Raw genomic sequence first — 15,475 nt, forward strand, 5'->3', positions numbered from 1 at the left:
ACTGACTGAACGCAGCCCTTCCTTAACCTGGGCCTGTCGACTGCCTTGCTACCTCACTTATGTAGCTCTGGGTTATTTGGAAAAGCCGGCTGCATTTCTACACAGCAGAGAATTAAAAAGGGTAATTTGAATTTACCTTACCTGACCGCCGTCCGTCAGCGCCGCATCCTGGGACCTTGGCGCCTTCACTGGAGCGGAAACCCCGCCCTCCGTCCTCAGCCAATCCTGGCGCACACAGGGCATGGTTGCTTTCTGCCCGCCTGCCCTTCAGGAAAGCGAGCTTTCGCTATTGTAATGGGCATGCGCAGGCACAAGTACGCATGCGTGGGCAAGGGTGAAAAACGTGCCTCCGTCCCCACTCATGCGTACCTGTGTGCTGCTGCCTGCCCCAGACAATGCCTTATGCCTGTCAGTCAACATGACACAGGACCGCCCACCCCCTTCAGACTCTGAAGGGGGTGGGCGGTCCTGCATCATTCTGACTGATAGGCATTTTCCCTCGGCGTTTTGAACTTAAGTAAACTGAGAGTTTACTTCAGTTCAGAGTACGCCGAGGGAGCTGCGGGACGGGTGCGGGCGGGGGGGCAACGCCCCAACGCCCCCAATGGACCAGCCGCCACTGAGTGAGACTGGCTCTCAAAACACTGCATGTTGGAAATTATGAAGAGAGGAGTCTTTAGCAACCACAGCGCAGTTGAGTGAAGGCGAATGTAAGTCTAGTGACCATAGAATGATATCAGATTCTACCAACAAAAGAGATAATAGATAATGTAGGAGTCAAATTCTATCTCCCATGGTTTAAATTGCACACTAGAGTTTGGGAGGAAAATATCCAGAAGATGGTGTATAAGCAGTAATTAATTTGAGCCAGTGGTTGCAGGTGGGCCTCACTGGCACTCATTTATGGGGGCCGGTACATAGTTTCCCTCATTAGACTTTAACCCAGAACAAGAGAGAAAAACACAAAGAAAAAGAAAGACAGAAAAAGTGACAAATGGAGGATTAACAAGGCATGAGGTTCAATCAAGGCTCAGCAGCCTCGATATTTCGGCAACCTGACCTTGGATAGCACCGTAAACAGGCTTCTGGGCAAAACGTTTGCCTCGGGAACATATTGTTTTACAAATTAAGTGCAGTAATAAAAAAATTGAAAATACTTAGCCAGTAAACAGAATGTACAACAAACACTGTTTTGTTACATTCTTCTTGATGGAAGATCATGAATAAATCTAAAGTCGGAAATGTGCGTAGTCAGACTGTTTTTAGGAAAGCAGTCAGGAAATTTACAGACACGCACAAGGGAACAGCTGCATTAGCTGAGAAATTAACGAATGAGTTAAGTCTGGTTGAGCTAATTTCGATGAGATTTCCTGTCAATTGTTAATACAGTAAATAGAATGTCTCAATTTGTTTTAGTGGATATGTATTCTTCTGGATGTAATTGAAGTACGATCACTGGAAGGATTTTCTAAGTAAACAAAAACATGATTTATTCATTTTAACAATAGCTTTAAAAGTTGTGTTGTAGATATGGAACGCGATCTATCAACTCCAAGTTAAAATTCAAATGAGCACAGTGGGAAATAAAATGAAAGCATAATGAATTAGTTTGCTCTAGTCGACACTACATTAGTGGATGAAGAAAATCAATACATTGGGTGGCAGTTTTAGATCGACAGCGCCCATTTACCCCAGTATATCTCGGGAAAGGCTGGCTCTTAAAGAGCCCTAAACAACAATTCTAAGATCTTGATTTGTGGGCAACTAAAAGTTCATGCAGTATCGCCTTCCCCACCATGGATGGATTCAATAAATACCACCCCTTGTCCCACACGGCTCTCACCTTCCTTGGTCTTCTTGTGCTCCGCACGCTCCTTCTGGAGGGACCGCTCCAACCTGGACCGGTGTTCATATACAACTGCAGAAATAAGAAGCATGGAGAGGTTACCACAAGTGCCCAGAGATCCCAGCACCACTGCTCACCTATTTGAAGGAGTGCAGACAGTGCAGGGTTATGCATATATATATGCAAATTTACAGCCCAGAAAAGGTAATTCGTTTTTGCTTCACCCCCCCTTGAGATTGTGTTGGTTTTGAACATGGAAATAACAATTCTCTTCAGAGCGTTGCCTGTTACAGTCTGGCCAATGGATGATAGTTATCATGTCCACTTTGTGGCAATGAAGTCTTACTGAACGGCACCGAGGAACACTGACAAATCTGTTCTGGGTTTGGACTGCAGAGGATGAATGCAATGTACCTTTTTCTTGCCCGTGCAAGTACCATAACAGCTTAGTAAGTTTCCAGCATGTCAAAACTGGCCTTAACCTTTGCTTGCTTCTTATGCAACACTAAGATCGCTGATCATCTGGTGTAGCTCTAGATAAATAAAATACACACCTGCCGTTAATTGGGACAGGAGATATCCTGCATTCTGGTCGGCATTCTAGAAAGAGCAGAATGCTGGAAAAGGGACTACTACTGACCACCAGGGAGGAAGGTGCCAATGTAGAGAGCTGAGGAGGCCTGCTCAGCAGTATGGGATACGGAGGAAGGTACCAATGTAGAGAGCTGAGGAGGCCTGCTCAGCAGTATGGGATACGGAGGAAGGTGCCAATGTAGAGAGCTGAGGAGGCCTGCTCAGCAGTATGGGATACGGAGGAAGGTGCCAATGTAGAGAGCTGAGGAGGCCTGCTCAGCAGTATGGGATACGGAGGAAGGTGCCAATGTAGAGAGCTGAGGAGGCCTGCTCAGCAGTATGGGATACGGGTCCTGATGTGTGCAACAGTGTCCTCTACTGAGGGAACATACAGTCAGCTGAAGGATCCGGGAAGGTAACTCCAAACTGGTCAGGTAGACATGTTTTGTCCAGCTTGTACGAACACTTTCAGGTCTAGCAACCACTGTGAGAAGGGAGTATAAGTGAAAGGTGATATGCGCTAGTCTGACCCTGTTAAGTGGAACATAAGGAATCTGGCAGGTTATGATAGGGTAAATGGCCTGCCCAGTTTTGTGATCCATATTTTCAGTTTAAAGTAATCAATGAGTGTTCTTGTAGGGGGAAAGCCGTGCTTTGCTCTTAATTACGGCGCCTTACACTTCCTGTCTCTGCATCTCACACGGAGATCTTTTTCATTTGTGTTCTTCCTTTCTCACTGCTTTCCTATCTTTCTCTTTTTCCTACTTTCCCTTACGCTGCATCGAAGCAAAAGGTGAGTCCGGATCCATAAAAATGAGACCCTGTGTCCACCACTGGCAACCACACTCGGAAACGAAGCACCGAGAGGAAAAATCTTGTGCTGGAAGGAAGGTTGTGGTATCTTCCGTCTGTTCATCTTCCTATGGCCGCTATGTTGCACCCTCCAATGAAATCAACAATCTGCAAGTTCCAGGGTGAAACACATATCGGGGAGACATTTGCACCCCCCCACGCAAAATGTTGCACTTGATGATCTGCTTCCTCCTTGAATAGCTCGCAATAGTTATAATGTGCAGTAATGATTGTATTTAAAACATCATTTCTGTGTTGTTGGTGTCCCGAGGAAGACGAGTTATGTAGCCCATGCTTATCTTGAGATGTGGCCCGACATAAGAAGGTAACGCAACCCATAGAGTGCAGGAATCCCAGCTCCCCCACAGTGCACCATGCCAAGTATTTTGTTACCTTGCTGACCAGCTCCTGCTGTGTATAATGCTGAGATGTTTTGCCTCTGATTGTCATGCCTATATATTGATTTTGCTCTATAGTGATAATGGCTTTATTGCCGATGTTTGTTAATAAAAAGATTCATATAAAAAAAAAAAAAGCTGCAAGTTCACTGAGGTTACTCCACATTTTCATTGTGCCTCCAGAACAGTGCAATACTGTGCTGGACAGCTGGGATACCCCAAAGTGTATTGCAATAAAGTGTGATGGTTGGTGGAAGATGATTACAGAGGTCCTGATTATAGAGGTCCTTATTACTAAGGCATCGGCAATTCTTATGTGGGTATTTCATACCTTTTATGAGTATCAGTAATTTTGGGATTGGAATTAACATTGTTTTCTGAGATACCCTCTATAGAATGGGATTTACAACCAGGAGAGTCTGGGGTTCTTCTTAATTTCTCAGTCCTAGTTGCAGAATTTTGCACCTGACAGCACGGCCAGTCAAACGTTTATTCGGGAATTCATCCATAAAACAAAGCATAAAAACAGACAATCTAATACCACAATAGTTAAGACCTTCATAGATCAATACTGTTATTATAATAAAACACACATTCGCCATAAAAGCAGAGGGTCATATGACCTGCAGCTTCACAAGTACTAAAGTGGAGACACTAGTACCATCAAGTGGTTTACAAGGTCCATTAATACATGATATTAATCTGTTAAAATCATAATAAAGTGCTTCAGCCCTCTAACAAAAAATATATTTTTCAGACAAATGTAGAGGGTATTGTTGTACCGACATTCTAATAGTGGGCATAGGAAGGTGCAAGTGCCCTCTACTGGTCTATTTATCAAAGAAGGATAAGAACTATACGTCAATTAAAACTAATGTACACTTTCAAAAGCAAATAAAAGCTAGTTAGAACATAGAAGCCCAGTGTGATATGGCCTAAAACTTCAGGTCCTTGTTTTCCCTCGATACCAAACAAGTACCTGCTCAAAGAGGATACGACTTGGAAGTGAAAGAGCTTATGCATAATGTACCATAGCAAAACTTCAGGTATAAACTTTTTGCCTTTTGTTGTTTCGTTATGTCCAAAAATGGCTCTTAACATGGAATAACCTTGACTGATAGAAACTCTTCTGTTAATCTCCCCAATGCGGTATTGCAATAGCACTTTCCTATGACATGCTCCCAGCAGATGTGTTTTAGTTGCTTTTTTGGAAGACAGTTAAATCTTCTGTGTTAGTCCACAACCTCTCAAGACACAGCCGCGAGAACTATTGTTACATGTGCCTGAACTATGGAAAAATAGTGTTCTTATCTAGAATTAAAAGTTCCTACACAGCGTTCCAATAAGGAGATGCGAAGACCGAACAAACCTATTCTCACTTAGGGTCTGGATCTCACAATTGGCCTGGCCCCAAAGTTCAGCACCATAAAGTGCTGCAGGTTGTGCCTTAAGTTTATATACTTCAATGGAAGGGAGTGTAGCTCATGCGAATGATGCCTGATGTCTTTTGTGAATAGCCACTGCTTGGTTCTGGGGTAATGGCCCCTGCTTTTTGATATGCGGTGCCCATGAAGCCTTACTATCCAGCATGATTCACAAATATTCAAAAGCTGGAGACACATTCCAGTTTCTCCTTGTCCAAATGTATGTCACTCCTAAAGGACTTGAGGGGTCTAACTAACATATATTTAATTTGTGTTATATTAATCTGGAACCCCTTGGATAAATAGAATTTGTGACAGTTGTTTAAAAATTGTTGCATATCCAACGGAGTTTGTAAGATTACCAAGGTGCCATTTACAAACAAGAGAGCTGGCACACAGACCTCATCTAACTGAGGGGCATCTATGTTGCCTTTGAGTAGGAACCCTATAACGTCATTTACGAAGAGTGAGGAATGGGTGGGGGCTAAGACACAATCCTGCCTCGACCCTCAACGAACTGGGATTCGGTTAGTTAGTTGACCCTCACAATGGTTGGTGGGAACTGATTACAGATTATAAAGGTATCGTTAATTCTGGTGTTGGTATTTCATACCTTTCACAGTTATTAGTAATTTTGAGATGGGAATTCACATTGTTTTCCAAGATATCCTCTATGGAATGGGGATTTACCACCAGGAGGGTCAGTGGTTAATCTTAATTTTTTTCAGTTCTATTGGCAGAATGCTGGACCTGACAACACAGAATTTGTTCACTGGGACATATTTGGGGGAAGAAAAGATATCTCAAATTACCACTCGTATTCACCTCTGCTCACAGTCAGAAAAAAAAATTACTCAGACACAATTTGCACCGTGATTAAGTATCTTTGTCTGATATCCACCAGTTTCATTTTACAGTTCCCTAAATGACTGATTGAAAATAGTTTGCCAAACCTTTATACTGAGATGCGCCTTGGAAGATTTGCTGTGGTACTGCATCACCAATCACGTAATTGATAGCATTTTTCGTTCCCAAAAGATGCAAAAAGGAAAGCCTCAGGGTCCGATCCTCTCCCACTGCCGGTTGCTTAATGGCTATCTGCATATGCCTGCTAGGTTACCCAGGAAATAGAACAGGACTACTCCTACCAAATATATGCCGAGGATACCCAGCTAGCAGTTTGTGGTTGAGAGGGTGAACAACAAGTGAGATCTCGGTTTGGTTGAAATGTAACAAAGCATTGCATTTCATATGTGAGTCATGGTTTGCATTGCTGTTGTATGAGGTACATATTGTGGTTCAAAATCCTAACCTGTAAATTTCTAGGATTTCTTTGTTTTAATTCCTAACAAAAACTGCACTTTAACTTTGATTTTTAATGTGAATTTATGAAGCTTTTTAAAAAACATTTTAAGTCTTATAATGAAGTGAACCATAACCTCATCTTTGTTTCAAAGTATGTTAGCCACAGGTTCTGGCATCTGGCTAGGCCCCGTGTCTAACTCACCACAGGCAGCCAAGCCACATTGTGCACAGTCTTTGGCTGAGCATAGCGGGTATCTCCTACAGGGCTTGGCTTTCCAATGCACTGCAGGCAGCCTTTGGACCTGCGCAGAGGGGTGTGGTCACAGGGTACCAGGCCCTGCATCCAGCCTGCCATGGATGATCAACCCTGAAGCAGTAGGGCACAGAATACCCCTGCCCCACCATCTTCTACTGGATTCGCAGCAGATCCAATGAAGATTTGAAAATCTTGCACTTGTGTGGGATCCAAGAAGGGTCTAGGATTCGCAAATCACTCAATGAATATGTGAATCCTGTGATAATTATTTTTGGACATATATTTTCGAGCCCTGGATGGTTCCTTTTGTGCCTCAACATCAGAACCTCTAATGTCAGATAGTACGTTCCCTGCCCCCTCGTGCCCTTTTTCTTTTGTTTTTTCCCAACACAATGCTTAATGCATCTTGTAGGGTAATAGGAGCTGCAGCAAAATATTTTCTGTATTGGCAAGCCAAAACATGGCGGAATTGTGAATCCGATGCTAGATACAGGATTCCGCAATGCTGGACCAGAGGAAAAGATCTTGTGTCCCCTAGTATGTCAATATTTTTTATCATTATTATATTTGCGATTCCTCAGTGGATTCACAAATCCTTTAAGGATCTGTATGTTGAAAGGTCCAGATAGCTCTAAAATACAACCTCTTCCTGCCAACCTGAGCGTGTTTATAATCACCAATTTCTAAAAAACTACTGATCTGACCGAAAGCACATAATTCAAAGGCACTTATTTTAGTAAAGTTTTATCTTCATGACAAAACTGGTGTCATTCCACCCAGATGTTTTTTTCTCGATCAAAGAGCAAAACATTTTATGGAATTAAAATGGCACTTTTGAGACCCCACCTCTCTTTATCTGGGGGTCCTCTCTACAGATCTGCACAATTTGTTTTATCAAGAATCCAACTTGTATGTATTTTTGAAGAACATTTCATGCAGATTTTTCAAACAGCTCCAAAGTTATTTAGAAACCAAAAAATGCCTTTGCGATGGAAACTGACAACCATAACTACACCAGTACCATCACCATCAGGTAGATAGAGAAGTAGAGCGGTAGAGAGACAATTACAAAATGACTGAAACAAAGATTTTTCGAGACAGAGTTCGATCAATGGGTTAACAAAGCTAAACAATCGAGATCTTGGTTCTAGTCGTCTGAGGTCATCAGCAGAAAGCGAAATATTTGACCATTACTTATAGCTCAGACTTTACCTTCCGAGAACAAATAACGAATATTGCTGGGAGCAAGAAAATCCAAGTGTGTATGGCTAAGCAGCCTAACTTTGTAACATATATATTATTGATTTTTAGCAACCGATTACAAAATGGAGCTGGCACAGCTGTAGTGATGGAACACTTGAATCCTGCAACATAACCAAATAGAACATACCCAGCCTACCCAGACATCTAAAAAAAAAAAAAACGTAATTGACTGGTTGGGATGAGTGCCTAACCAGGTTGTATGGGAGTTTCTTTACCTGACAAAGCATAACCACGTGACTCCTGCTCTACAGGCCCACCATTGGCTCTCCCTGCAGTCTGGAATTGAAGTTTAAATCAACTGCACTATAAAATTGCGTAGGTTCGAGTCTCGACTCTGTAACTGGCTAAGCGTTCTGCAATATGCGTCAACCAGGGCTCTGGCCTTTGTCTACTCTGACTCAACACATCAATCGTCACTTAAGTGCATTGTGCTCAGGGGACAGAGCTGACGGGGCTCAAGTCCACAGTCAGAGAATGTGTTCTGGATAGTAAACCCAAACCACTTGCGAGGAGTGTCTGGAAGTGGATTAAAGAGGCCTGGGGTGGATTCAAGACTATGCACCCTTTGTATTCGGCATAGGGTCATTTAATGGCACTTTGGGCACCAGCACTCATTATGCTAAAAAGGCTAACCACAATATCAGTTCAGTTCAGAAAAAACTTTATTTCGGTCAATATGACCTAAAAAAGTACAACTCCTAAAATCATGTATATCATACATACATACATAAGTACTTTCAAATATCGTTTTGGAGCATTAAAAAGGCACAATACACCAGAGAATTCATTCCAACTGTCTTCGAGCCTAGTAGGTAAAAAAGTATCATTTTAGGGTGCTGGGGGTAGGCGAAGTATACAATTACATAGTGAAAAGTGCATAATGCAATAAATAAATAGATAATTTGATTAAAAACAAGCGTTTTCCGTAAGAGGAACTTGAACCATAAAACAGAAGTAAACTTAATCATGGGCAGCGTAATATTAGATTGTTAAAAAGTCATTAGGACCTTATTGCAAGACCTAAGCCTCATTGGATGATTTCAGTAGAGCCCTTCTAGTACACCACATGGAAAACAGAAATCCGGCGACTGAGAACACAATCGGGATACTGAGATCAGATGATTTCATTATCCGAAATACCTCAAGACAGTGCCTGCTACCAACATTCCTACAGATCTGGACCAACCAGCTCTTCCTTGCTTTATGATAGCCGGGACAGCTAAAAAAACATGTAACACTGATTCGTCTGGAAAAAAATCACATGCAGGACACTGTACCCTTTGGTCCTTGCTCCACTTTGCTGTATAACATCGGAGTGGAAGGACCCCAAACCTAAATTGTAGAAAAAGCTTTCTTGCCTCCACTGGTGTGATAAGATCTAATATTGGCTCAAAGCGGGCAACATCTTTTACTTCTAAGAAAGCTAGAGATAGTGTGCCCGTCTTGGGGCAAGAATAGAAGTGTGGCTCACTGGTTAGAGCAGGCAGACCCTGAAGCAGAGGTCAGACCCGGGACCAGGGTTCAATTCCCGACGCGGCAGGGTCTTGAGCTCAAATGTCCAAGGAATCGATAATTCTCGCTTCGGTGCCTGACCTAATCATGGGTTCACACTCTGCAACTCTGGGCATTAAGCTTGCTTAATATCCACAACGGCCCCCCGCGGCGGGATGCCTGGCTTTCACCTTGGGGATGCCTGTTAGGGGCTATCTCACAGGGAAAAGCCAGGACGGGTTCCCAAGGCAAGCGCCGAGATGCCTCCGGGTGATTCGAGCGCTATATAAGAACATACAAAAAAAAAAAATAAATAAATAGAGTTGTGCACTTCTATACTCTTCATAATGGACCTTCATTTGTTTTCTTGGGATTTGGGGGCAGGCACGGTCTGGATCAGCACAACAGTCACCCAAGCCCATGTTAATCAATAAAGATTTGATGTGTGCAAACCAAGAGAGTTTAACTTCACCCTGAAATGACATAACGTCAAGTAGCTCCTCCCTAATGACAGCAGTTCAGGAGTAGACCATAGGCGACGCCAATACAATAAAGGTCTAAAACTCGATGTATCTGCGATCGCCATTAAACCTGTATCTAATCGCAACGGGATCAGTGGGTTACTCATTGGTAATCTAAACAGTTGTCTGAGGTATTGATTTTCTACCTTTAATAGGGAATCTAGTTTGGAATGTCCCCATAACTCGGCGCCATATAGTGCACCCCCTCGGGCTTGGGCCTTATAGATTTCTAGTGCTGGGCTGACTGCTCTCTTGCTCGATCTACTAAAGACCTTCATTATGCCACCTGTCGATTGCGCTAATTTTAGTGTGGACTTGGTAATGTGAGCCCCCCAATCCAAATTTTCAGTAATGGTGAGGCCTAAGTAGATGAAGGATGAGACTCTTTCCAGGGGTTTCCCCTTTAGTAGAGGGTTTGGGCGGGTACTTTTGGGGCTGTTAAACACCATGAATTTAGTTTTCTGTATGTTTATATCTAAGCCTCTCTCCTTACAGACCAGCTCGAATTTATCAAAACCCTCTGTATCCCCATGGGAGATTTAAATACCAAAAGAGTGTCATCAGCAAACAGCATTGCTAAAATTCGGCGGGACGCTAACTTAGGGGCATCAAGACCTTTTTCTGTTGCCAAGGCATCGATCAGCCCGTTGATGTAAAGGCTAAATAACGTCGGCGATAGGACGCATCCCTGACGTACACCACGCTTAACAGGTATTGGAGCTGTACGTTTTCCATCCCTTCCGAATCTTATTTGTGCATAATTATCTTCATGCAATCTCTTAAGAAGTTGGATCAAGTACACAGGGACCCCCATCTCGTTAAGAACTGACCATAGCTTTTCCCGTGGCACCAGGTTGAATGCCGACCTCAGGTCTACAAAAATTAAATATAGACTACCCCCCTGAAGGCAAACAGTCTTCCAATACAAGAGCTGTAGTCTTAGTACTTGGTCCAGGGTAGATAGCTTTTCCCTGAACCCTGCCTGGAGGGGAGACAGTACCCCTTGTTCTTCCATCCAGGATTGTAGCCTGGCCAGAATGACGTGCGCAAATAATTTTTGGGATATGTCTATTAAGCTAATAGGACTGTAATTAGTTGGTAAGAGTGGGGAACCTTTTTTAAAAATCGGATTTATCTCCGCGCCAAGCCAGCTGGGGGTATCTACAAGCCCTGCATTATGGCGTTAAAAAGGACACAAAAATACGGAATCCAGATGGCTGGTTTGCTCCTATATAGGTCCCCGGGGATCTTATCCAGACCTGGGGCTTTACCCGGTGCTATTTTTAACAAAGCGCCCTCAAACTCCTTTAAGGTTATGGATGTACTTAAACTACTACCTGGGTATACATCTTGTTCTCTACTACTTACAATGCCATCCCCTTCCATTTCCATAGAGCAGCAAGCAGTTAGAACTCCCTCAAGCTCCTTTTCCTCAGCATAGAGGGCACCAAGTGCGCCTGCAATACCTCTTCATCCAGGTTCGCTTCAACAGCGGATTTGGGGGTAGAAGAACCTGAATTTACAATACCCCAAAATGTCCTCATGTCTCTGTCCCCCAAGGCCGTTTTCAAGGAATCCCAGTTTTCCCTTTCCCACCGCTGTTTAGCTTTTTGGACCGTTATTTTGTATGTCTTTCTTGTAGTTTTAATATAGGAGCAATTTTTAGCTTTGATAGATACTACAAGTGCCTTTTTGGCCTTGCGACATTGGATGTTATACCACGGATGGGTTTGTGGCCTAACTGGTCTAGGGGACGTGTGAGGATAGAAGAAATCCAATGATACTTCCCTTAATTTACAATAATTCATCTCAACCGCTTCCAAAACTAGGTCATCCCTACTTTGGTATAGGGCCGACGCCTCTTCAAACACAGGAATTAGGGCTTACTCATCTTATCATGTGATTGAAGGAAATTGGTCCACCGTACTTTCCTCCTACAGTTTGAGATGATCAACCTAGGGTCAGTAGGGATAGCTCTACAAGTATTTTGGGGATTTAAGGCTTTCAATTCTATTACTAGGGGGACCAATTTTTTACTATTGGACATCTGGATTCTGGAATTGCCAGAAAAAGATCCTCTTCACCTATGTTTTCAAAAGACAGACCCTCAAGAGGCTCAAACTGACAGTTGAAGTCACCTTCAACAACAACCGTTTGGTTTGGGTCTATAAGACATAAGAATGTAGATAAAGGCTCTACTGTGTTGGACTATTTTCCCCTAGGGGTCGGCCCTGAATATAGATTGATTAGAGCAACAGGAGGCTTGGAGGGGTACTGTAATTGGACACATAAAATGTCCAGAGAGCCGGTTTCAATTTGTGCAGCCTTACAACCTAGGTGTACACCTATCCAGGTCGTAAGCCCCCCCAGACTGTCTCCCTACACCACCTGATATAGCTGGAATACTAAAAGGGGCATAACAAGGGTTAGTTACCTCCTCACATGCCCACGTTTCCTGGAACATGCAAACCTTGTGTTGGCTGATAAAAAGATACCCAGTCAGGGTCACCCAATTCATTATTAATACCTGCCACATTCCAAGACAGGACCTGAGTTACCTGCCAGTCTTGTGGGAAGGTTTTGGACGACACTAAGATGGGCAACTTCGTTAGAGATGTTATCAGACCAGTATCAGCCTCCACAGATGACCCTGTAGTTGGGTGATATTCAGAAATTTCCCACTGGGCACAAACTCCATTAGGAATGGTGCTACTAGTGCTAGTGGAGCCGCTCATGCTCCTACTAGCTAGACCCTCCCTATTGCCGGGGTGTGCCCGTCTGCCCTTCATCCACCGCTCCAGGGATACGGGGGAATTATTCTCCTCATTGAGAAGGGGGACTCAGTTTAGTCAGTCCACACCTTCTAGGAGACTGAATCTGTTTCCGGTCGGGATGTTAAAGCTAGGTTGGGTAATCCATTGTGGTCCTCGTTTAAATGGTACAGGATTATTAAATACGGGTCTCCTTCCCATCCCCTGAAGATGGCTAAATTGTTGAGGCCTATGTGGAGGATAAAAATACCTTAAATGAAGTGGCAAAATGCTGCCCGAGTTTCTCCCATACTCTGTAGCTAAAATGCTTTGGGCTATCTCTGGGTTTCTAAAATGTATTATTATACATTCACCTTCTATGTCTTTACATCGTTCGCCTATCCAACCCACCCTTATGGTTGTTACGATCTCATCAGAAATCTCATACCCCTGGTTACTATTGTTTGCTAGCGAGTTGACCCATTTATTCTTCAGTTCTTGGTGGGATTCCGATAGACCCTCTCTCAGAACCGGTGCCCCTGCGAGCACCACTACATAGTGGGTTGAGGCAGGTGGTAGATTTACAATAGGTGGGACATACATTTTGTTTTTGTGGTCCAGAGCTATTCGGATTCATTGGTCATCCTTTCATTGGGCTTTTCTGTGCTTCCCTATTTTTTGTAGCATTGACTGGCTGATGTTCACTACACTCGCTTGTGCCGGGGGAGATGTACAGTCATTCTGCTTCCTGGCCTGTTGAACACTAGCCTGAATTGTGTGTGTGTGTGTGGGGGGGGGGGGCTTGTACCTTAGCTATTGGGTCAGAGTTTGCCAAATGTTTATCCATATTAGCCTGCTGGCATATTCTATTTTCTAAGCTAGCAGTAGCCTTGGTTATCTATCTACGTTTTAGCCATTGGTCCAAGTTTGCTGATATCCCATCTATCCTTTCTATTAAGGGACTGAGTTCCTCCTTAATAATAGCCCTCATTTGTATATGTAGATTGGTCACCAATAATGACACCCACCCAGGCTGATCATTATTATGGCCAATAGACACCCCTGTATTATTACCATCTTTATGGCCTTCTTCTGGGATAATATCTTGCTGATTTTTCTGCCTAAAGGGCGGTTTTACTTTGGGCTTTGGTTTGGCTTTGTTATTTCTGCCCGGTTGCTTCTTAGTAACGGCCTCAGGTGGCTTTGTGGCGGACTCTAAAACGACTATTGGGTCGTTGGAGAGCTCTAATGAAGAAGCCCCTGTATCTAAAATAGGGCTATGTACCGATGTCGCTAAATCTAAGTTTGGGGTTATAGATAGGCGTCTCTCAGTCCTTTCTATTTCTGTAGCCACAGCTCCCAGGGCTTTCTCCAACATCAGATATATAGAGGTTGGTTTAGGGGTTGTTTTTGACACAAGAACTGCTTATTTCTTTTCCACACAAGCCCGTTTCCCCATTTTACAAATTTATAACAGGTATTACAGGTACTCGTTAATTAACCCACTCTACAGTCAAACCAAGATGTGTCCACACTGGATTGACCCTATATAAGGGCGTCACTGATTAGGTATTTCTTAGTACCACGCCATAAGACTCTTCAGATAGGATAGTCAAGACTCAAAAGGATATTCCCACTTAGGGTGATAGACAGTACCTTATGTCCAGGGCACGGAGTGCAGAATTTGGGGGAAGGTGCCCAGCCCAGCCTCTTCCTGCTGCTGACTGGCGCGGACGGGCCCGGGCTTCGCCCGCGCAGCGCCCGTGCTGCGGGAGGCACCGGTTCAATTTAAGTGCCTCCAGGCGCTTGTTGTGGCGTAGTTGGTGTGCGCCTCGAGGAGGAGCCTGGGAGATGGAGTCCCAGGCTCAGGATGACCCCCACAGGCAGCTGCCGCAGGTAGCGGGAGTCACTGGCACCGAGCCCTTCCTGCACTCCTCGCAAGTTCCTAGGTCCACAAATAGCCCTCAGCAACAATCCCGGGACCAGCAGAAGGGAGCAGGTATGGCCGGAAGAGAGTCCCGCGCAGCGGGAGGCACAGGTTCAATTTAAGCTCCTCCGGGAGCTTGTTGTGGCGTAGTTGCTGTGCGCCTCGCGGAGGAGCCTGGGAGATGGAGACCCAGGCTCAGGATGACCCCACAGGCAGTTGCCGCAGGTAGCGGGAGTCACTGGCACCGAGCCCTTCCCGCACTCCTCGCAAGTTCCTAGGTCCACAAATAGCCCTCAGCAACAATCCCGGGACCAGCAGAAGGGCGCAGGTATGGCCGGAAGAGAGTCCCGCGCTGCGGGAGGCGCCGGTTCAATTTAAGCACCTCCGGGCGCTTGTGGTGGCATAATTGGTGTGCGCCTCGCGGAAGAGCCTGGGAGATGGATTCCCAGGCTCAGGATGACCCCACAGGCAGCTGGCGCAGGTAGCGGGAGTCACGGGCACCGAGCCCTTCCCGCGCTCCTTGCAAGTTCGTAGGTCCACAAATAGCCCTCAGCAACAATACCGGGGCCAGCAGAAGGGCGCAGGTATGGCCGGAAGAGAGTCCCCGATATCCATAGAGGCTACTGATTTCATATTTACAACCAGCATGGGCCTTAAAACACCTCAAGATGGTGAGGGCCCATGAAAGTTAATTAGTGAAGTTGCTATTCAGCTGCACTGGGCTTAGGAATAGAGGGGCATCATGAGGGGAACATGATGGAGTGAAAACGATGAGCATATGGCAATGCATGACATACTTTGATTCCCCTGTGGGCGAGAGGACTAGTGGTGCACTAGATTTCCAGAGGACTGCAGTGTACAACTCAGTG

At 44.5% G+C, this 15,475-nt stretch overlaps 1 protein-coding gene across 1 annotated transcript in view; it reads right to left on the reverse strand.

Moving 5' to 3' along the window:
* The window catches only part of LOC147710760 (uncharacterized), a 474,425-nt gene that overhangs the window by 396,006 nt on the left and 62,944 nt on the right, over positions 1-15,475 (reverse strand). The window contains exon 2 of the mRNA XM_086921479.1: positions 1,844-1,918. Within this exon, the coding sequence (XP_086777605.1) occupies positions 1,844-1,918 (75 nt within the window). The remainder of the gene's footprint in view (positions 1-1,843; positions 1,919-15,475) is intronic.

The sequence above is a fragment of the Lissotriton vulgaris genome, chromosome 5, assembly GCF_964263255.1.
Source record: "Lissotriton vulgaris chromosome 5, aLisVul1.2, whole genome shotgun sequence".
Lineage (NCBI taxonomy): Eukaryota > Metazoa > Chordata > Amphibia > Caudata > Salamandridae > Lissotriton > Lissotriton vulgaris.